The 24,295-nt window shown below is 44.8% G+C and overlaps 2 protein-coding genes across 3 annotated transcripts in view; one reads left to right on the forward strand and one right to left on the reverse strand.

Moving 5' to 3' along the window:
• LOC142136838 (uncharacterized) overlaps nt 1-447 on the reverse strand; it is a 166,380-nt gene extending 165,933 nt beyond the window's left edge. The window contains exon 1 of the mRNA XM_075194705.1: nt 281-447. The gene's annotated coding sequence lies outside the window, so the exon portion shown is untranslated. The remainder of the gene's footprint in view (nt 1-280) is intronic.
• A 9-nt stretch (nt 448-456) lies between these two features.
• LOC142136854 (uncharacterized) overlaps nt 457-24,295 on the forward strand; it is a 358,937-nt gene continuing 335,098 nt past the window's right edge. For both annotated transcript variants that reach the window (XM_075194706.1, XM_075194707.1), the window contains exon 1: nt 457-990. In XM_075194706.1, the coding sequence (XP_075050807.1) occupies nt 585-990 (406 nt within the window). In that variant the 5' untranslated portion in view covers nt 457-584. The remainder of the gene's footprint in view (nt 991-24,295) is intronic.

Genomic DNA, 24,295 nt, shown 5'->3' on the forward strand with positions numbered 1-24,295 from the left:
TACAACACACGTATAAATAAAGCTGGGGTTGTGGAACTTCCTGTAAGAAATGTCTCAGATTGAAAAATTACACATTTTGCAACCAAACTGAACAATCCCCTTATATCAAATGGGCTCCGTTTTTGTTTTGTTTTGTCCAACGCTTGTGCAAAAAACAGATATTAGAAGTAGTGAAAAGATACAGAGACATATACCTGTCCTATAAGGCTGCATATGAACAGTTTTCCTTCAATGTATTTTTAGTTTATACACCGTGAGGCAAATATAACAAGTGACTTACCTTTACACTGATAAAGATTTACATATTGCGGCTTTTCAGATGGACAATGATCATCTGCTTATGTGTGGAAATGCTTGTCGTTCTCTCTGCTTCCTGCTCCTTAAGTTTCGTTTCTGATTTGTTTCGTTTCGTTGAAACATAACAGAATATTTTGTTTTCTAATTCCTCCTCAGCCACACCTCACTCTTACGCAGGCTGTATTATCTCCAAAGCAGAACTGCAGATCACTTTACACTTGGAAGGAGCACTTCACAGGTGACTACTGAGGGTATCTCATTGCAAATTCTGAAAAGAGCGCAGAGAAATGGAGCCTTCTCCTAAAAAAGCAAGACTTGGAAAGCTGATCCGTCTCTGTGATAGATTCACACGGACCGAGCTGGATGTGATTTGTCCCGTTATCAAAGCAGAAAACTCTGTTCGAGTCCTCTACAAACTGCAAGAGGAATTACTACGTGAAGCCATTGAAAACACTGGAAAAGAAATTGGACTAACGTTACAGAAGATTGACTGGGTGTCGCCGCCCACCATGAGGGAGATTGAAGGCAACCTATTCATAGAATTTACAGGACCGCAGCCTAAAGATGAAGATGACTGGAATAGATTCAGAGAAAGACTTGAATCAAGATTAACAAATATTTCAAAAGTAAAATATATTTTAGTGGATAAAGTTCAAGACAGGAGCCAAATTATTCCACAACCAATAATTTCAGGTATGGTACAATAATACGTTAGTAACTGTTGTGAGTTTTGTGTACCGGAAAAGTACTAGATAGTGTATGTATTTCATACAGGTTCATAGGATAGTTAATATAATCAATGCACTTTTTGTTGCAGTTAGTGGGTGTAACCCCCTGTCACTGTATGTAGTGTGGTGTGCGAAGTTACACAGTGCATCTCTTTCTTCAGACACACAGTATTTGCCCCTTTTGCAGTTACCGCGCTCACACTCCCAGACAATGCCAGGGGAGCCTGGGAGCATTCTGCCCACTCTCCCAGGACCCCAGCTGTATATCACACCACCCATGTTCTCTCTCTGGTTGTGTTTATTTCCAGCACTTTCTGGGCTGGGTTATCACCATAGCAACCAGCTTTAGTCACATTCCAAAACACCTTACCTCACCCCCTAGGTGACTCCTGTTCACTGGGTTACTTATATGCCACTAGGGGGTGTTACATGGGGATTAGGTAAAAGTTGACACTGCCGCATCGCTAAAAGAAGTAATTTCCTACAGCGCCCCTCTGCTGCTTGGTGTAGGTACCTTGACGTGGTAGATGGGCATCTACAGCTTGATCAAGAACACTAAGAACCTCATGTTTATTTTAGTTTTATTATAGAGTTTACATTACTGCAGATTTTAACATATATGTCTTTAATTATGTGTAATTATTGTCTTAGTGCTTAAAGAGTGCTGAGAGAGAGAGAGATAAATTTTATTTAGAAGAGAAGCAAGGTTAGAGAGTCATTGATACTTCCTCAAAAACATATAGGATAAAATAAAAGAGGCAGACTTAAACTAACTGGGAATATATATATATATATATCCTATTCCACATTTATATTGCTATTGTATATATTGCTGTTGTATATTACTACCGAAAGTAATGCAGCCTGCACACTATTACCGATATTACGCTGGTTGCTGCTCGCAGCTCAGGAAGTCGGAGCAGAAATCAGGGTTAAAATTACCGCATTAACGGTAATAGAATTAACGCCACGTTGATAGCGGCGACATTGAATTCCCCCCTAAGTATTTTAGACAATTATTAAAAGTTCCAGAATGGGGCTCTGAGTACATTATTCATCTATTCAAGCTGCAGGGAATGGGGTTCAGAGTACCTTAACCATCCATTCTGGGTGCTAGAATAAGGTTTTGATTATATTAATTATCCATTAGGGCAGCCGGAAATGGGTTCAGAGTACCCTATCCATCCATTCCAACTGTCAGAATGGGATTCATAGTTCCCTAACCATCCATTCCAGGTGCCGGAATGGAGCTCTGAGTACCTTAGCCATCCATTCCGGTTGCCGGAATGGAGGTCTGCCTACACTAAGCATCCAATCTGGCTACTGGAATGGAGGTCTGAGTACCCTAACCATCCATTCTGGGTGCAGGAATGGAGGTCTGAGTATATTAAGCATTCAGAGGTCTGAGTACCTTAGACATCCTTTCTGGGTGCCGGAATGGAGATCTGAGCTACTTAACCATCCTTTCTGTGTGCCGGAACCGGTCCGACTGCCTTCCATTCCGGATTCTATAATGGAAGGCAGTCTATAACTTCAAATTAGAGTGCTGGGAGGAACTTCTTTTGTAACAAATAACCAATATCAGAAATATATCACTTTTACTTAATACTAGCTGGAGGGATAGGCATATTCCAGGGTTAACACAATATAAACACAGAAATAAAGGCAAAGTTCATTACATGGATATGTGCAACGATTGAATGTTTAGCAGTCCAAGAGACTAGGGGCTAGATTTACTAAGCTGCGGGTTTGAAAAAGTGGGGATATTGCCTATAGCAACCAATCAGATTCTAGCTGTCATTTTGTAGAATGTACTAAATAAATGAAAGCTAGAATCTGATTGGTTGCTATAGGCAACATCCCCACTTTTTCAAACCCGCAGCTTAGTAAATCTAGCCCTATATGTTTTTTGTAGACTAAGGGGATCATACAGAGTGGAAAAGAAAAAAAACATATCTTGTGCTTTAAAAAAACGTACGCAACTTTGGCATACATTCAACCAAATTCAGAAATTCATGCTGTTCTGCATAGTACAGAAATTGTGTGTTTACCTAAAATACCCTTGAAGCGTATCTTACTGTACAGGCGTTTCATGTGCTCTTAATGTATCCTACGCGTTTAGCACTTCTGTGTCACAGCACTGGGGTCATGAGTTCGATTCCTGACCATGGCCTTATCTGTGTGGAGTTTGCATGTTCTGCCCGTGTTTGTGTGGGTTTCTTCCGGGTACTCCAAAAACATACTAGTAGGTTAATTGGCTGCTATTAATTTTACCTTATTCTCTCTCTCGGTCTGTGTGTGTATGTTAGGGAATTTATACTGTAAGCTCCAATGGGGCAGGGACTGATGTGAGTGAGTTCTCTGTACAGCACTGCAGAATTAGTGGCGCTATATAAATAGCTGATGATGATGATGAATGACCTGTAAGGCCATTAAATAAATTAATAAAAAAGAATGCCTCCGCCAGTTAGCATAAACAGCCCTAATTCTGCCTAGGATGGTACTGTCAAGAGCGGGGAGGGGGGGGGGGGGAATGGAAAGCATGCGGCCCCCCCTAACTTACAAGAGCCAGCACTATGCTCAGCCAGCATCCGCTGGTGATACTATAGCAGGGAAACCCGCAACATGGGGTCCCCACACCATAGTGCCAACCAGCCCTAGGCCAGTCAGCAGTGGCTGGATTACCTGGGGCATTAAGTTTAATAAAAGTAGTAAAAAAACATTTTACCTGTGGTGCACTAAAGGACCTAGCATGCCAGGGCTGTCTTTAAGTGTTAGGACATGCTAGCTCAGAGCTAAGAGTTAAGGCCATGGGAAATCCACCATTTGTAAACAGACTGGCAGACACACTAGAACTTCAGCAGTGACAGATCTCCGTATGGAGATGTTTGTCTGTGCATGTTTTTTTTGTTTTGTTTTGTTTTTTTTACCTGTATGTGGATTATAGGTTTAGGGTGAAGATGCCAGGATGGAACTAGGTGAGTAATAAAGAAGGGTAAGGTGGGTTGTGTCCAGGTGTGTTTATTTAAAATAAAATATTTTTTCTTTTGTGTGCTTGTATTTACATTTTTCTCTGGTGCACAAGTCGCAGTTGGGCCGGAATGGGCTGTGAGTAACCTAGCTTATATTCTTTAAAGTATAAGATACGATTTTTGTATTCAACGCTATGCCCCCTTTAGTTTACAAACCCTGCAGTTTTTTGGTCTGCTGAGCTTTATATTGTTGCACATACTGTATCTATGTAATGATTTTTGTATTTGATTTCTGTGATTATGCTTTGGTTACCCTGTAATATCCGCATGCCAGATAGTACTAAGTAGAGATGCTCACTGACCCCTGTGAAGTGGTTTTGGATCTGGATTAGCTGCGTGTTTTGGTTTTGGTTTTGGCAAAACCACCCTCGATCTGTATTTTTTTAGAGAAATTACTAAAATATGGTAAAATCACATAATTTTGCTCTTTTTTTGTTCCTACATTATTATTAACCTCAATAATTGTCCTTGGGGCCTCCCACTCACCCTTATGTTGGATCTTAAAAAGGACATGTACACTTAACAAACCAAGCACTTCAGCCACAAAAGTGCCACTCCTTGTGGCTGAAGTGCTTGGCTTGTTTGGGCCCCCAAAAAACAAGGTAACAATGGCCTTAAGCCACCTAAGGTAACAGTGCTGTTAATTAAGTCTACTGTGGCAAGGTGTTGTTGTAATCAACCTCAGCCTCATCCTCACCCTCATAAGTGTGTACATCCTCTTCACTCATTATTAATTCATCACAGCTGGAATCCACCATTACAAAAGTCTCAGTATTTTTATGTAATTGGCGGGAAAGACCTTCCTCGTGGAAATTGAAGTTCATTTTTCTAAACATCATGTTTTCCACATTTTGAGAAAGTAGCCTCCTGCGCCGATCGCTGGCAAGGTTCTCGGCTGTGCTGAAAACTCTTTCCGAGTACACACTGGAGTGTGGGCAGCTTAGGTAGTGCAAAGCTAGTTGGCACATGGATCTCCAAATTCCCTTCCAGTACGTAAAGGGACTGTCTGATCAGGGCCATCTTTTCCATTGGGCACGATGGGCAGGTGCCCGGGGGTCCCATGGCAAGGGGGCCCCATAGGCAGGGCTATTAATTAGAATAAATAATCCTGCAAAAAAAACCTTCAAGGGTCACTGAGAAAGTACATCTATCTATCTCTATATATCAATATCTGTATCTCTATACAACTATCTCTCTCTCTCTCTCTCTCTCTCTCTATATATATATATATATATATATATATATATATATAAAATGGGCCCCGGTGCACTGCTTTGCCTGGGGGCCCATAATGTTTTTAAGATGGCCCTGTGTCTGATGTGTCTATTTCTATGCTGTTGTAAAAATAATCCTCCACCATCCTTTGGATGCTGATAGTAGGATCAGGTAATAGCAGAGGTGTCACGTTTTTTGGTTAATTCTTTTAGCCCAGACCAGATGTCAAAATTTGGTGCAGAGTCATTTGCTTCATCCCTGGGTCTCTTGGGAAATCTAATTTTTTTCCTAGCAGCAGCTGAGTGAGAAACTGAAGGAGGAGACGCCGTCCTGGCACACAAAACTTGAGCTGTTATCTTGCTCACCAGGAGCTCCTTGCATCTCTTCAAATCTGGGTCAGTTGGAAACAAGAGAAGATATAGCTCTTAAAACGAGGATCAAGCATAGTAGCCAAAATGTATCCGATTTCAAGATTTTGATAACTCTTGGGTCCTGGCGAAGGGAATAAAGTACTTGATCTACAAGTCCGACATACTTAGCGGAATTGTTTTGTTTAATCTCCTCCTTCAGTTTCTGAAGTTGCTTTTCCAAAAGTCTAATTAAGGGAATCACTTGACTCAAGCTAGCAGTGTCTGTATTACGAGCCGTGGCGGCTCCAGGCACCGCCGCGACTCGCTTCCTGCCCAGCCTCAGAGTCCCGGCCGTCGTCATGATGACTGGGACGTCATTTCCTCCTGCCCCCGGACGTTGCCTAGTTGACAAGCCCTTCCTGCCGGTTATAGTTCCTGCTCCAGTGCTTTAGCCTGCTCTCTCTGTACCTCCTTGTCGTTGTACCTGTTTATTGTTGCCGACCCTTGCCTGATGTCAGGCGCCGTCCCCACTGATCCCCTGTCAGTCAGGGACGGACGCCTTCCCTTCTTCCGTTAGACTGGCCTGTCGGGCGCATGCGCTCTGTCTCATCCCGTTGCCTAGCAACGGGACACTACGTTCCACACTTGATTCCCCGCCTCTGGCTCCTCCAATCATCAGCGATCTGGCCCTATTTAAACATGGCTCTGGCGCCATTAGGTTGCCAGAGTAACAGGTTATACCTGGTGTTCCTGGTTATCCTGATCCTGATTGTGCTCCAGTGTTCCTGCTATATTGTTGTGACCCGGCTTGGCGACTTCTCCTTCATCTTGTGACACCTTTGAACCACGGCCTGTTGACTACCCTCTTGGATTCTCTCCTGGTACTGTTTATTCCTGATTGGTTCGACCCGGACCGTCTCACCCTTCTACACTACACAGGCAACTGGCTAGTGTCACGAGCTGCGGCGGCTCCGGGCACCGCCGCGACTCTCCGCCCTCATGTCCCGGCCGTCGTCATGACGACCGGGACGTCACTTCCGGGTCGTCCCGGCCGTTGCCAAGGCAACGGCCAGGACGCATTCAGACTCCTGCGCTGCGCCCCGGCATGCAGGACAGCCGGGCGCATGCGCAAATAAGAAGAAAGCCAGCTGGCTAATTATGCTCCCCGGGGCTGCCTTCCTCTCATTGGCCAGGGTTCGTATTTAAGGCAGTGAAGGGCAATCCTTCCCTGCCGGTTATAGTTCCAGCTTGCTGTTCTTAGCCTGCTCCTGTTATCTGCTCTGGTGACTTTGGATTTATTTACTACTGCCGACCTTTGCCTGTTTCCTGACTTCGTTTGATTGCCTGTGACCTTTTGACCCTCTGCCTGGACATTGACTACGATTATTGCTTGTGACCCCTGATCTTCTGCCTGGCTATTTACTATGATTGTTTGCCCGTAACCCCTGATCTTCTGCCTGGATACCGACTCTGCTGGCTTGCCCATCTCCTATTGGACTTCTGCTGGACCCTCATTTTACTCGCCTGGGTTCTCCACAGTCAGCATGCAATTCATGACCCTTTGTTGTCTGCAGCCAAGTCTGTCCCCACCACTAGGGGCTCCAGCGAACACCAGACTTCAGAGTAGACTCCGAGTATTGTGGTGCAGATTGTTGGGGTTCCTAACATTATAACCGGCCCAATTTTTTGTTTGAAGTGAGTGATATTACTGACACCAGTTTGATGGAACCAAGTCCAGCTCAAGTATTGGCAGGACAGATCCAGACCCTGTCTCAAATGGTCCAGGAATTGTCCCAGCGACAAGCTGCCCAGGAACAGGCGTCCCGAGCCTCACAAGCTGCTCAGTCTCCTGTTGTAGAACCCAAGATGCATCTTCCAGACCGGTTTTCGGGAGATCGCAGGGCCTTCCGTAACTTCCGCGAAAGTTGTAAACTTTACTTTAAGTTGAGACCACTGTCATCCGGGTCCCCACAGCAAAGAGTGGGGATTATCATCTCTCTTCTACAAGGGGATCCCCAATCTTGGGCATTTAGCCTGGAACCCAATTGTCCTCAGTTGCAGTCCGTAGATGCCTTTTTCGAAGCTCTTGGTTTAATCTATGATGACCCGGACCGAGTGGCTTCTGCTGAAGCACAGCTTCGATCATTAAAGCAAGGACGACGTTCCGCTGAAGAGTATTGTTCCAACTTCCGGCGGTGGTCTTCAAACTGTGTTTGGAATGACCCAGCTCTTCGCAGTCAATTTCGCTTGGGTCTCTCTGATCAAATTAAGGACTCCCTAGTCCAGTATCCCACTGCGGAAACCCTCGAGGAACTCAGGAAATTGGCCATTCGGATTGACAGGAGATATAAGGAAAGAAAAGCTGAGAAGGAAGACACTTCAACTTATTCTCCTATGCCTCCTCAAGTTGCCTCCGTGGATCAGGTTGAACCTATGCAATTGGGAGCGTATCAACTGTCATCTGAGGAACGTACCCGAAGGCGCACCTTGGGTCTCTGCTTATACTGTGGAGGAAAGGGCCATCTGCTTCGTTCCTGCCCCGTTAAGCCGGGAAAAGACCAGGCCAAGTGAACATGGAGAGTGTCCATTTAGGCCTACAAGTCATCTCTCCAAACAATTCTTTACTTGTACCTGCTCAACTCACAGTGAACGGACAAGACGTTTCCATTCCAGCATTTGTGGACAGTGGAGCTGCCGGGAACTTTTTGGATTTGGCCCTCGCCCGGTCCTTGGGTTTCGTAGCCGTTCCTCTGGAATCCGTCATTACTGTCGTTGGATTGGATGGAAATCGTCTAGATAAGGGTGAGATATATTTTCGTTCGCCTTCTCTACAGTTAAAGGTGGGTGCCCTGCACTCCGAACTTATCTCCCTATATCTTATTGATTGCCCTTCGGTTCCTCTAATTCTGGGTCACCCCTGGCTTGTTCTTCACAATCCTTGTATCGACTGGACCAAGGGCGAAATTATCAAGTGGGGTCCTCAATGTTCTTCTTTTTCATGCTTGTCTCTACCACTCAGAATTACTCATGTCTGTCCGGAGCGGTTGCCTTTTCACTACAGTGAATTCGCTGACGTCTTCTCTAAGAAAGAGGCCGATGTTCTTCCTCCACACCGAGAGTACGACTGTGCTATTGAGCTTGTCCCTGGTTCTAGGTTGCCAAAGGGGAGACTATATGCCTTATCTATTCCAGAGACCCAAGCCATGGAATCATATGTGAAGGAGAACCTACAGAAAGGCTTTATTCGGCCCTCCAAGTCTCCCGCCAGAGCAGGCTTCTTCTTTGTGGCTAAGAAAGACGGTGGGCTTAGGCCTTGTATTGATTACCGAGGGTTAAATAAAATAACCATTAAAAATACATATCCTTTGCCACTGATCTCAGCTATCTTCGACCAATTAAAGGGAGCTACAGTTTATTCTAAGATTGACCTACGAGGGCCCTATAAATTGATACGTATCCGTAGTGGTGATGAATGGAAAACTGCGTTTAATACTCAAACGGGCCATTACGAGTACTTAGTTATGCCCTTCGGTCTCAGCAATGCTCCAGCAGTATTTCAAGATCTGATCAACGATGTTCTTCGTGAATTCCTGGGTTCTTTTGTCGTGGTCTATCTGGATGACATACTGATTTACACCCACTTGTTGGAACAACATCGGGGACATGTCCGACAGGTGCTTCTGAAGCTGCGTCAGCATCATCTATACGCGAAACTAGAAAAATGTGACTTCGAAGTCTCCAAAGTCGTTTTTCTAGGATATGTCATCTCTCCAGAAGGCTTCGCCATGGACCCCACTAAAGTGCAAGCTATCCTCGATTGGGTACAACCCTCTAATTTAAAAGCCATCCAAAGGTTCCTGGGATTCGCTAATTATTATAGGAAGTTCATCAGTGCTTTTTCCGTCCTTGTCGCTCCCATCACAGCCCTGATCCGTAAGGGTGCCGATCCTAAAGTTTGGTCATCTACTGCAGTTTCCGCCTTTGAATCTTTGAAACGTGCTTTTATGTCTGCTCCAGTCCTGAGACATCCTAATCCTGACCTCCCCTTTATTGTTGAAGTCGATGCTTCTGATGTGGGAGTTGGAGCCGTATTGTCTTAAAAGGATCTTAAAGACCACCGTTTTCACCTTTGTGCCTATCTGTCTCGGAAATTCTCTTCCACGGAAGAACATTACGACGTGGGCAATCGTGAATTGCTGGCCATCAAATGGGCACTAGAAGAATGGCGTCACTGGCTTGAAGGAGCAAACCATACTATTACAATATATACGGACTATAAGAACTTGTCCTATTTTGAGTCAGCTAAGAGATTGAATTCCCGGCAAGCACGGTGGTCCCTCTTCTTCGCTCGCTTCCATTTCATTATTACTTTCCGGCCCGGTTCAAAGAACCTTAGGGCGGATGCCCTGTCCTGCAGCTTTATCTCTGCTCAAATTCCAGCTTCTGAGCCCTGTTCCATTATTCCTACTTCCTCTATTTTGGTTGCCTTCACACAGGAATTGGGTAAAATCCTTCAGCAATGTCAACCACAGGCACCTTCCGAAACCCCAGAGGGGAAACTATTCGTGCCAGTGCACCTCCGGGGATCAGTCCTTTCCCAGTGTCATGATAACAAGATTTCTGGACATCCCGGTATTGCTAAAACCATTGAAATTGTATCTCGAACGGTCTGGTGGCCATAATTATCTAAAGATGTAAAAGAGTATATTTTATCCTGTGACCTGTGCTCCAAGAACAAGGTTTCCCGAAATTCCCCTTCTGGGCCATTACTGCCGTTACCTGTGCCGGTCAGGCCTTGGACCCATGTATCCATGGACTTCATCGTGGACTTACCTTTATCCTCTGGGTGTAACACCATCTGGGTAACCGTAGACCGGTTCAGCAAAATGGCCCATTTTACTCCTTTAACAAAGTTACCTTCCGCTCGTTCTTTGGCCACCTTGTTCATCAAATATATATTCTGTCACCATGGACTACCAGAAGATATCGTGTCAGACCAGGGCTCACAATTCATTGCAGTCTTCTGGAAAGCCTTTTGCTCACTCCTAGGCATCAGCCTCAGTTTGTCATCAGCCTATCACCCGCAATCAAACGGACAAACCGAAAGGGTGAATCAATCCTTAGAGCAATACCTTCGACTATATATTTCTAAACACCATGATAATTGGGCTGACCTCCTTCCATGGGCCGAATTTGCGTACAACAACGCATGCCACACGTCTTCACAGTATTCTCCTTTTTATTGTAACCTGGGGTACCATCCCAGAGCCAACTCTTTATCCTCACTATCCACCGATAAACGACTTGAAACCAGAGCCACGGCCATCCGCCTTAGGAAGATATGGAAGTCTGTGCATCAGTCGTTACTTCAGGCTTCCTTTAGGTCCAAGGTTTGTGCTGATTTACATCGTTCCGCTTGTTCATTCAAGGTTGGGGATTCTGTGTGGCTCTCTACTCGGAATATAAGACTCCATCAGCCATGTAAGAAATTAGGACCCAAATTTATTGGTCCATTTACCATCCTAAAGCAAATTCATCCAGTGGCCTTCAAACTAAAACTTCCGGAATCCTTAAAAATCCCCAGTACATTTCACTGCTCTTTATTGAAACCTGCCCGACCTGCCAAAAAATCCAAACCTCAACCAGTCTCGGTGGATGGACATCAAGAATTCATAGTGGAAAAATCCTGGATTCAAAAAAGGTCCAAGGCCAAGTTCACTACTTAGTCGATTGGAAGGGGTACGGTCCCGAGGAACGGTCATGGGTACCGCAAAGAAACCTACATTCAGATAGGTTACTCACGGAATTCTTTAAAAAAATTCCCGGAAAACCAGGTTGTCGGGGTTCCTTGACCCCTTCTCAAGGGGGGGGGTACTGTCACGAGCCGCGGCGGCTCCGGGCACCGCCACGACTCTCCGCCCTCATGTCCCGGCCGTCGTCATGAGGACCGGGACGTCACTTACGGGTCTTCCCGGCCGTTGCCAAGGCAACGGTCAGGACGCATTCAGACTCCTGCGCTGTCGGGCGCATGCGCTCTGTCTCATCCCGTTGCCTAGCAACGGGACACTACGTTCCACACTGGATTCCCCGCCTCTGGCTCCTCCAATCATCAGCGATCTGGCCCTATTTAAACATGGCTCTGGCGCCATTAGGGTGCCAGAGTAACAGGTTATACCTGGTGTTCCTGGTTATCCTGATCCTGATTGTGCTCCAGTGTTCCTGCTATATTGTTGTGACCCGGCTTGGCGACTTCTCCTTCATCTTGTGACCCCTTTGTTCTTCAACCACGGCCTGTTGACTACCCTCCTGGATTCTCTCCTGGTACTGTTTATTCCTGATTGGTTCGACCCGGACCGTCTCACCCTTTTACACTACACAGGCAACTGGCTAGTGTCACGAGCCGCGGCGGCTCCGGGCACCGCCGCGACTCTCCGCCCTCATGTCCCGGCCGTCGTCATGACGACCGGGACGTCACTTCCGGGTCGTCCTGGCCGTTGCCAAGGCAACGGCCAGGACGCATTCAGACTCCTGCGCTGCGCCCCGGCATGCAGGACAGCCGGGCGCATGCGCAAATAAGAAGAAAGCCAGCTGGCTAATTATGCTCCCCGGGGCTGCCTTCCTCTCATTGGCCAGGGTTAGTATTTAAGGCAGGGAAGGGCAATCCTTCCCTGCCGGTTATAGTTCCAGCTTGCTGTTCTTAGCCTGCTCCTGTAATCTGCTCTGGTGACTTTGGATTTATTTACTACTGCCGACCTTTGCCTGTTTCCTGACTTCGTTTGATTGCCTGTGACCTTTTGACCCTCTGCCTGGACATTGACTACGATTATTGCTTGTGACCCCTGATCTTCTGCCTGGCTATTTACTACGATTGTTTGCCCGTGACCCCTGATCTTCTGCTTGGATACCAACTCTGCTGGCTTGCCCATCTCCTATTGGACTTCTGCTGGACCCTCACTTCACTCGCCTGGGTTCTCCACAGTCAGCACGCAATTCACGACACTTTGTTGTCTGCAGCCAAGTCTGTCCCCACCACTAGGGGCTCCAGCGAACACCAGACTTCAGAGTAGACTCCGGGTATTGTGGTGCAGATTGTTGGGGTTCCTAACAGCTAGTAGGACCGAGACCTGCGTACCCTGTGCAGCAAAGTCCAAACCCTTCTTGCGGGGGTCCCTGGCGAATACCAGAGTATGTTAGACTCCGCACCTATTAGTTCAGTAGCGTTAATACCGGTTAGTGTCCTGCTATTGTTATCCTCAAAAGGCTATCGGCCTGACACCTGAATATTTGACTATGATTGACTGCCTGTGCCCCTTGACCTATTGCCTGGACTCTTACGCTGCTGTTTTGCCTGTGACCTCTGACCTCGGCTTGTCTACTGGATATGCTGTCAGCTGCCGGCCCTTGACCCTTGCCTGGACTTCACTCTGCTGTTTGCTCCTATACTCTATCGCTGGGTTCTCCCCAGTCAGTGCACATCTCACAACCCTCTGATGTCTGCGACCAAGTCTGTCCCCACCACTAGGGGCTCCAGTGAACACCAGACTTCAGAGCAGACTCCGGGTTTTGATGTACTGGCTGGAGGGGTTCCTAACATTATAACCGACCCAAAAAGTATACACTATAGGGAGTGAATTGTTTTGCATTCAGTCCTATGGAACCAAGTCCGGCGCAAGTTTTGGCAGGGCAAATCCAGACCTTGTCCCAAATGGTCCAGGAGTTGTCTCAGTGGCAGACGGCCCAGGAACAGGCATCAAGAGCTTCACGAGCCGGTCAGCCTTCTGTGGTGGAGCCAAAGATCAATTTACCAGATCGTTTTTCAGGAGACCGCAGTCTCTTCTGCAACTTCCGTGAAAGCTGCAAGCTTTATTTCAAATTGAGACCAGGCTTGTCCGGATCACCTCAACAAAGAGTGGGGATAGTGATTTCCCTGTTACAAGGGGACCCTCAATCTTGGGCTTTCAGCTTGGATTCCAATAGTCCCCAATAACAATCTGTGGACGCATGCTTTTCTGCTCTTGGTTTGATTTATGATGACCCAGACCGAGTGGCTTTTGCAGAAGCTCAGCTGCGATCTTTAGAACAAGGACGGCAGTCCGCGGAGAGATATTTCTGACTTTGGGCCTCAGATTGTGAATGGAATAACCCAGCTCTCCATAGTCAGTTCCGGCTGGGGCTCTCAGAACAAATTAAAGATTCCCTTGTCCAGTATCCCACTGCGGGATCTCTCGAGGAGCTCATGCAGTTAGCCATTTGGATCGCCAGGAGATTTTGAGAAAGGAAAGCTGAGAAAGAAAATCCTTCATCCTATTCTCCTATGCCTTCCCAAACTTCATCCACTGACCAGGTCGAGCCTATGCAGCTGAGAGCATATTGACTGTCGACTGAGGAACATACCCGGAGGCGTACTTTGGGTCTCTGCTTGTACTGTGGAGGGAAGGGCCATCTGCTCCGTTTCTGCCCCGTGAAACCGGGAAAAGACCAGGCCAAGTGAACATGGAGAGTGTCCACTTAGGCCGACAAGTCATCTCTTCAAAAGATTCCCTGCTTGTACCTGCTCAGCTCACTTATAATGAGCAGGATATTTCCGTTCCTACATTCCTGGACAGTGGAGCTGCCGGAAACTTTTTGGACTTGGCCCTCGCCCGGTCCCTGGGTTTCTCAGCCGTTCCTCTGGAATCCATCATCACTGTTCATGGTTTGGACAGGAATCGCCTTATTAAAGTAATTCTATCGTTTTAAAATAAGCATTGCCCAATCAATTGTATGTGTGTATGTTGTATGTGTGTCCAAAGCACAAAGTGATTTATTTTAGCAGATGTAAATAGTCAACAATTCAATACATTATTATATCATGATAAAGTACAGTACAGCACAGCCAATACCAAAAGATAATCGCATGCGCTCGCTGCGCACCCACGGGACCCGATGGACAGTATTCTGTATAAAATACTGTGTCAGAGTTGACTGACGCCCCAGTGAGATGCAGCTAATATATATACAGTCAGTGTTTCATTGTGAACAATAGAGATGACGTAGATTGTTTCTATAGGTCCAGACGTTGGGTGGGTCCAGGCCAGACAGGTAATAGGTTGATTCAATCTAAGGAATCCAAAGGTGGGGGTCTTCTCTCCAGGGGGTCTGCTCCTTTCATAGCCAGTATCATACAAAGGTTTACTCTCTAATATCAATAACTAAAGTATGCAATGTGCGATCTCTTCGCCAACTGCACCGGACAGCTGCTGATGATTAGGGCTTCAATATGATATCAGGCATGACACCTTTCCTATTACCTAAACCTTTAATAACATAATAACCCTACAATGTACATATAATCACCATATATATATATATATATATATATATATATATATATATATATATATAGACTAATAATAAACCGAATACTATCTGCTCCTGAATTACAGTGTAACAGAACCAATATGAAATTATATAAATAACTAACTGTTGTAATGCGAGTGTGTGCGTGCGTATTTTACCGTGCGAACGCACCACGTCACGTACGTGGCGTACGCTTCGCAATACGCACGGCAAACCAATATTAAACCAATATACTTTCGTTCATCCAATTATACGACTTCAACAGTCCACCCTTTGATAGTACAATAAACTATCACCTTAAAGATGTTATAAGCAGGATCTCAGTACCACGTTTCATTGTTATGTAATACAAATCCCCCTTGGTGTATGTCCACGCTGTTCGTAGATCTAAACAAGTTATCATAAGAGAAAGTCTTAATCCTCTAAACGACTTCTTCTTTTACTATAAACCGTACACTTCTGGAGCTTGGAGATAACCTTTTGTATGCCCTTCAAGGGTGCAATAAAACACTTAATACATTATTTGGAAAGGTACAAGGTACAGTAGACATGTATCAGCTATACAGAATTCTCTACTACAGTTCTTCAAGTTTAACAGGTTCTTCTGTCCAACGCATGTCTTTAAGCTCAGAATACATTTAAACACTCCATGTTCATCAATAGCATCATCCTATGTCTATCAATAATGTCATATGCAATCTCCTTCAGCTTGCGTTAATATACACACATCTAATAATGTCACCAGTTCTTTTCATCAACACTTGTGGGCGGGCTATTGTCTGTTCGTTCTTCCCAGTCTCTCAATACTCAGATTTAACAGTGATCGGCTTGCAAAGCATTGGGAGACTTCAGACTAAGGGACCTAGGTGTCCTACTTTTTCCCTTAGTGACCTCCCGCCTATAGTTCGGGTACCTCAAGAATATTTAGTGGAAAGAGAACTAATCCTACTTGATATAATCACTGAGGCACGTGTGAGCACACCCAGCACTTTGTTTGGTCTAAAACCTTACCCTCCCAAGAATGATAATCATTCTCAAGGATGCCTGCTCGAGTCCGGATATTACTGGACTGGCATCGCTGGGTGTATCTCTTTTTTAACTATGGGGTCACCGTACTTACGGATGTAATGCTACTCAGACAATAGCCCCCTCGCACTTTCTCCAAGCTCCAAGGTTTCTAAATTTTCCTTTACCCCTGAATTGAATAGAGTAATTGACTGGACTGATTATGCTACTAACTTCTTCCTCCCCAATACCTCCTTATCATTACCTGAACCAGTCTCTGTCACCTGCTAATAATCGAAAGAATTAACCGCCCTGAGAAGAAAATGAAATGAGAGAACACAAAACAGGAAAAACTACAACTTCATGCTGGACAACAGTCTTAGCCTTTGGCTCAGGTGCTACTAACTGCATTTGAGGCCTTCCAGTACAGATTCATGAGTGCCCTTGGACCCTTTTCTGAGTGTTGGTCCCTCTGCAGTGGGTGGTATGGGCACCAGTGTGTCTCTGCTACCCTTGAAGCCGTGAGGCTGGTAGCCTACACCCAGAGCCGGATTTAGACCTCATAGGGCCCTAGGCAGGATACTGTTTTTGGGCCCCCTCCCTGAAACAATCCATAGCACTATATTTTTGCAGCCTACCATATACCCCTATAGTTACGTAGAAGTGAAAGCATGTGCCGCCGCATGCCTACCATATACCCCTATAGTTAAGTAGATAGGAAAGCATGTGCCGCCGCGCATCTTTGGGGGCGTACCTAACATGTGAAAAGAGCAAGGCCACCCTGCTGCAGAAAAAGGCACCCCTAAATAATTACCAAGCAGTCCCGTTTTTTTAAGTAGTTGGGTCAAAACAACATAATAAATATTGAAGTCAGGGCAGAAATACTTACTTAAGTTGTTTGCAAAAATAATACGCATAAATCCAAGTATGTGCTCTTGTCACTTTTGTCCCTCTATCATCACACTGTGCCCCTTTATTGTCACTTTTGCCCCTTCACAATATCACATGTGCCCTTTCCCCATCACCTCTGTGCCCATCACCATCCCGACCCCACCTCTGTGCCAATCACCATCACCACCAATGTGCCAATCACCATCACCACCTCTGTGCCCATTACCACCTCTGTGCCCTTCACCATCACCACTTCTGTGCCAATCACCATCACCACCTCTGTGCCTCTTCACCATCACCACCTCTGTGCCCTTCACCATCACCACTTCTGTGCCAATCACCATCACCACCTCTGTGCCTCTTCACCATCACCACCTCTGTGCCCTTCACCATCACCACCTCTGTGCCCATCACCACCTCTGTGCCTCTTCACCATCACCACCTCTGTGCCCTTCACCATCACCACCTCTGTGCCAATCACCATCACCACCTCTGTGCCCTTCACCATCACCACCTCTGTGCCCTTCACCATCACCACCTCTGCGCCAATCACCATCACCACCTCTGTGCCCTTCACCATCACCACCTCTGTGCCCTTCACCATCACCACCTCTGTGCCCTTCACCATCACCACCTCTGCGCCAATCACCATCACCACCTCTGTGCCCTTCACCATCACCACCTCTGTGCCAATCACCATCACCACCTTTGTGCCAATCACCATCACCAATTCTGTGCCCCTTCACCATCACCACCTCTGTGCCCTTCACCATCACCACCTCTGTGCCCATCACCACTTCTGTGCCAATCACCATCACCACTTCTGTGCCAATCACCATCTCTGTGCCCTTCACCATCACCACCTCTGTGCCCTTCACCATCACCACTTCTGTGCCAATCACCATCACCACTTCTGTGCCAATCACCATCTCTGTGCCCTTCACCACCTCTGTGCCCCTTCACCATCACCACTTCTGTGCCCCTTCACCATCACCACTTCTGTGCCCCTTCACCATCACCACTTATGTCCCTTATTTTACTTACCTTTCTATTGCGCGCTGTTCCTCCTCCGTCAGTCCAGATGTAAAAAAAAAAAAAGAAAGAGTCACGTGAGCGCTCGTCGGGTCCCGGCAGCCTCTCCTCCTCTCTCTATCACTGAGACACTGAGAGGAGAAGAGGCTGCCGGGACCCGATTCGCGGCACCCCGAGCACCCGACCCCTCCCTCCCCCGATTCGCGGCACCCCCCCTCCCCCAACGCGCGGGGGGGTGCCGCGAGTCGGGGGAGGGCCGATTTTTTTTTTATTTTTTCTTTCATTTTTTTAAAAATTACTCCTGTCCCCCCCAGCTGTGCCCCCCGAGAGCCGCTAGGCCCTAGGCAGGTGCCTAGGTTGCCTAGCGGTAAATCCGGCCCTGCCTACACCTGGTACCTGTCTGGCAAATAACCTAAGCTTAAGAAATTACTGCTCCACAACTTACTCTCCTGATCCAACATCCTGACAGTTAGTGTGACCTTTCAGGAAACAGTGTTTTGGACGTTCTCGGTTGCTGTCTCACTATTTACCTTCTCTCAAGGTCTAACCTAGCCTCCCAGTTACAATCTCATCTCACGAGGGCTCAAGAACATTTCATCTCTTGGTAGCGGGAAAGGACTAGTGGCACTTCAATCAAGTTCCAACTCTTATTCTATACAATTCATTCTACCGAGTACCACTACTTTATGTTCACACTGGTTTATGGCTAACTGAAAGTATGTGATTTGTTACCACTACTCATACATTATACATCTATTATCAATAACATGAATACCCCTATCATCTATTATAACTCTAGGACTATCACATTAAATAACAAAAGCTTTGAGTATGATACAGTAATACATTAGACACATTTCAATACACCTCTACCCAGACATATTTCATTGGTACACCTGTGTATACTTGAGGATCCTGCATGGTGGTAATTGGATGACGTGTATTTGTTTTACCTGGAGGAAAACCCATCAGCAGGAGGGATATGGGATGGCTCTATTGATCTACCTTGTCCATCTCTCCAGAGTCCACCAGACTCCTCACCACATCTCTTCACCTTCCAGACAGTTTATCCCTCAGGTAACACAAATCTTCCTATATTAACCAATATGTGTATGCGTGCATGTGTGTGTGTGTGTTCACCTTTTTAAAACTAAAACAATACAACGAAAAACAAAACAAAACATAGATTTGTTAGCTGTCACATAAAACCCTGCTGTCTATTTGACAGCTATGTTCTCCCTGGTGTGACAGCCATGTATGGTTGTGCGTGTAAGTGTGGACCTTACTAGCAGCTACTTCAGTTGGTAACTGTGTCACTGTATAAAGTCCTCTATGTAGTGTCCTAATCATGTGCTGGTATTGCTATAAAACGATTTCTCAGTCACCTCAACATCGCCCTCTAGACTAGACAAATGCCAAAGACCAATGTATATCAATCGATTTTCCCTCTGTCAACTCACATGTCATTCTCAGTACCTCATATTCAGCTACTTGACTAAGTGGGGAAGGCAAAGGGGTCTCTTTCTATAACACTTTCTTCAAATATAACAGTATCCAGTACATGCCTGTCTAACAGTGAAAAAATATAAAACATGAAAATTCGACATTTTCTAGGGTTTCACATTATGTCGCATCTTGTGGTAAAAATCCTACTCCAATGTTCTATACAGAGATGCATATCTGTATGCCTAACCTCTAGCATTCTTCTGTCCTCCTGTCCCCCCCACCCTTTGTGCATCCATATAAAGGCACATTTTTGTACAGGAGGCACGCACCAAAAAAAACCAAAAAAAAACAGATATGCAATCTATAACACATGAATCGTATTTCCACAACAGAACCTTTCTGCTTAAAAAAATCAGCAGTTTCTATACACATGAAAACAAAACCCCTGACTGTTTCTGTAACTCATGTCAATCTAGTGTGTGTATCTCTGAATTTGTCTTATGTAGAAACATAAAAATATGTTTTAGCCCCATTTGTCGAGACTGTGTCTGATTTTATCTCTACGAGAGAGAGAGAGAGAGAGACTAGCATTTGTGTAAAGAATGGGAAATAGGAAAGCAATGAATGATGGGAATACAAAGGTTTGAGTACAAACATACATGTAGAAAGGGAGATTTTTACAACAAAATGACAGCTGGATTGGACTCTGACTCTATGGGGAAATGGCTGTATTCATTCCACTGTTCCCCTTAGCTATTTGCTAACTATGACCCCTCCCCATATTTGACTAGGGGGTCTTAACAGTGCCTTCCAGTGTCGTCCGTCATTTGTTCAGTAAGAACTCGGTATAACATTGACTACATACCTTTTCAACGGACTTTCCTAACTTATAATAGAGAAATGTAAAAATGTACTCTTAGTGACTCATATTTTCTCTGAAATACATAAAATGATATTTTGGAGCAAAGTATGTACATGTTGTACATAGTATGTACATGTTGGATAATGATTCTCAGCCAAACAAATTATCATGAGACACTGCAGCCTAAAACAAAAGAGTGTTCCAATTGTCTATTGTTAATTTGTCTTTCAAGAGTGATTCTTCTATTTCTCTATCTCCCCTTTTGATCACTAAGTCTATACTCCTTTTGTGTCCCCTTTACCTGTGAGAAGAAAAACAAGATAGTTATCTTAAAACAGCAAACAAAACAAACATTTCTATTCTTTGCCATCGGCTAGCGATTTAGGGAAACAAACATATGACAACATAAAATGAACAAACAAAATCAACAAAGGTTACCTTTTAAAAATCAGTTTCCTGCACACTACTACTTACCACAGTTTAAACCCTAGAGTCGGCTATATTTCTCCCCCCAGAATATTAGTTGTTACAGAGTGTGCAATCAATTGATGGGGAACCTCTGAGAGAAGTGTACGTCTCCTTTGTGGATGTCTATGTGATTTCCAACCCAGGTATCCATTCGTCTCTCTACACAGTTCCTACTCATGTGTCCCTTCTTACAGCAGTAGAAACACGTCCCTGTCATGTCTGCACACTGTTTTGCTAGGTGTCCTATTTTATTGCATTGAAAACACTTCCTCAACTCATGTTGTTTCTCTTCCTTTTTACAATCTCTCCTAATGTGTCCTTCTTCTCTGCAATTGTAACATCTCACTATTCTGGGTTTCCTGTTATGTGGGTTGTATGCTGGTGGTCGTGTGTGCAGTCCCTCTAGTGCTGGGATACTTACCATCATTACCCTATCACTTAGTGTCTCTTTCTGTTTATTTATACTTTTATCATGTTCTATAGCTGACTCCCTGAGAGCACTTACAGTGGTTCCTGTAATGAAATTTGCACCCTTCTTTTCAAGTTTTCCCTGAGGTCATCCATTAGAACTTTAACAGCAACCTCTCTGTAATATACATTATCTTTTATGTCTGGTACCCCAGTATATTTGCCCATTGCTATCAGAGCTCTGCAAAAATAGTCTGTTGCATTTTCACTATCTTTTTGCTGGATACTAAAAATGTTACTCCAGTCCACTATCACTGGGAAATATATGGCCAACCGTGTGATTATTTGTTTAATATTGTCCTGATTATCATCCTCGGTTAAGGATTCATCCTCCTCCAACATACAATCCTTAATGAACTTTTGTATATCAGTATTGAGAGGAAGACATGTCTTCAATAATACTCGCCAATCGTTATTAGTTGGCTCATACACATTACCATAATATCTAATAAACTGCTGACATTTGGTCAAATCTTTCCTAGGATCAGGGAAATCAGACAAAATTGAAAATGTTTCAGGCCTAGTGCATGGATCATGCTTTGCTACATGTTTTAAGGGACCATCACTATTCCTGTCTGCTTTCCCATTGGGAACTGCTGTTGTGCAGACAGGATGTAAGTCTACCAAATCACTAAAACTAGTTGCTGAAATTGCTGCTGCAGTACAATGGATGTCTCCCCCTGTGTTAACCGTTTCATTATTCTCACCACTTTCAGCAGCTGCCCCTGCTGGTGGGACCGTTCCTCTTTGTCCTGAAACATTACTTTTAACGTTACTTAAAACAACATACAACTTACTAGTTACAGTTTTCACATTTTTGGTATTGGCTGTACTATCCGCCCCGACCGAATTTGTCGGGGGCGTGTTTGCGCTCAGTTCACCACGCTTTGCAACGCACACTTCCGGAATGCTTGTTTCAGGTACGCTTACTTCCGCTGAACACGTGTTTTTCGCTACACTCACTTCCGCTGTGCGTTCGCTGCTCTGCCACGTGTTACCTTCCATTTGCCACAATTTTAAACAATGATTATGTGCATTTCTCACTTCCGTTGACTTAATCAACCGTACTTTATCTTTTACGGTATTTAGTACCTCTGCATTCAAAACTCCCTGTTGTTGGGAAAGGCCTATCACAATCTTTGGTCATTTAGACCCACGTGTCACAATACATAGTTGCGTATGCACCATATTTTTCACACATGAGAAATCTCGCTGACTCAATAGGACCTCCCTTAGGCAGTAAATTGGCAATCTCTAGCGTATGCTTAGCACCCATGTTGACAATTTCAACTCTGTTGCTATAATCACCGATAGAGATCTATAATGCTCGGTGAACGTATTTCCTTTAGCCGCGTTCACTCGCTTTTCTCGCACTAGGCGAGGATCCCTAATACAGAAATATCACTGTGGGCCCCAAGGGCTATCAGCTCCTCGATACCCTGGCTCAACCACAAAAATCTGCTGAGTTTATTATAACTGGGAGAACAAAGTCGATACAATCAACCAGCCTTTCCAACATAATTCCTCCTAGCTGCTTCACCAATGCGCACTAACGGTGCGGTTAGATCGCACTGCCTACGAATACTAATTATTAGCAAACCTTGCGATCTATTGGTAGCGCTTTAGCGAAAACTACGTTTTCGCATTCGGTTTACCTGCCCTGTATACCGTCCTTCAGTTGGGCAATCCGCCTCGTCAGACAGCAACTGTGTACAATGAATAATAACAGTGTATCTACGTTACAAAATCGCACACTATACACCTTTTCTGCGCAGAAAATTGAAAGTTCCCAACAACCGTAATAATGTCTCAGAGGCTTTCACAAGTAATTATACTATGCATATAATAACTATCAAAACGATTGTTCAACCACGTGGCAAATCTACCGAAAGTTCGCGTACGCACAGCAGGAAGTACACATATGCACAGCAATGCAATACACTTTAAAACCTAAAACGACAGAAAAACATTTTTCTTTCTTGTCCCTAGATTCTAATTAGCGTTCCTTCAGTCTATGCAACAACGGACATTCGGTTTCGCAACACACAGTAAACCACAGGTCTTGAACACATTACATTCTTTCCTGCTTTATGCGACGCGTCCGTCAATCCACCCTTTGTTGAGGAACCGAATATCGTAAGCGTTGCATACCTGCCGGTAACGTAACTCCTAACTCACGAGCCCCCAAATTATTAAAGTAATTCTATCGTTTTAAAATAAGCATTGCCCAATCAATTGTATGTGTGTCCAAAGCACAAAGTGATTTATTTTAGCAGATGTAAATAGTCAACAATTCAATACATTATTATATCATGATAAAGTACAGTACAGCACAGCCAATACCAAAAGATAATACATACATACCGCTGCAATCGCATGCGCTCGCTGCGCACCCACGGGACCCGATGGACAGTATTCTGTATAAAATACTGTGTCAGAGTTGACTGACGCCCCAGTGAGATGCAGCTAATATATATACAGTCAGTGTTTCATTGTGAACAATAGAGATGACGTAGATTGTTTCTTTAGGCCCAGACGTTGGGTGGGTCCAGGCCAGACAGGTAATAGGTTGATTCAATCTAAGGAATCCAAAGGTGGGGGTCTTCTCTCCAGGGGGTCTGCTCCTTTCATAGCCAGTATCATACAAAGGTTTACTCTCTAATATCAATAACTAAAGTATGCAATGTGCGATCTCTTCGCCGACTGCACCGGACAGCTGCTGATGATTAGGGCTTCAATATGATATCAGGCATGACACCTTTCCTATTACCTAAACCTTTAATAACACTACAATGTACATATAATCACTATATATATATATATATATATATATATAGACTAATAATAAACCGAATACTATCTGCTCCTGAATTACAGTGTAACAGAACCAATATGAAATTATATAAATAACTAACTGTTGTAATGCGAGTGTGTGCGTGCGTATTTTACCGTGCGAACGCACCACGTCACGTACGTGGCATACGCTTCGCAATACGCACGGCAAACCAATATTAAACCAATATACTTTCGTTCATCCAATTATACGACTTCAACAGCCTGGATAAGGGTGAAATTCATCACCGCTCTCCTCCTCTGCAGTTAATCTTGGGTGCCCTCCACTCTGAGACCATCTCTCTGTATCTCATTCATTGCCCTTCGGTT

The sequence above is a fragment of the Mixophyes fleayi genome, chromosome 1, assembly GCF_038048845.1.
Source record: "Mixophyes fleayi isolate aMixFle1 chromosome 1, aMixFle1.hap1, whole genome shotgun sequence".
Taxonomy (NCBI): domain Eukaryota; kingdom Metazoa; phylum Chordata; class Amphibia; order Anura; family Limnodynastidae; genus Mixophyes; species Mixophyes fleayi.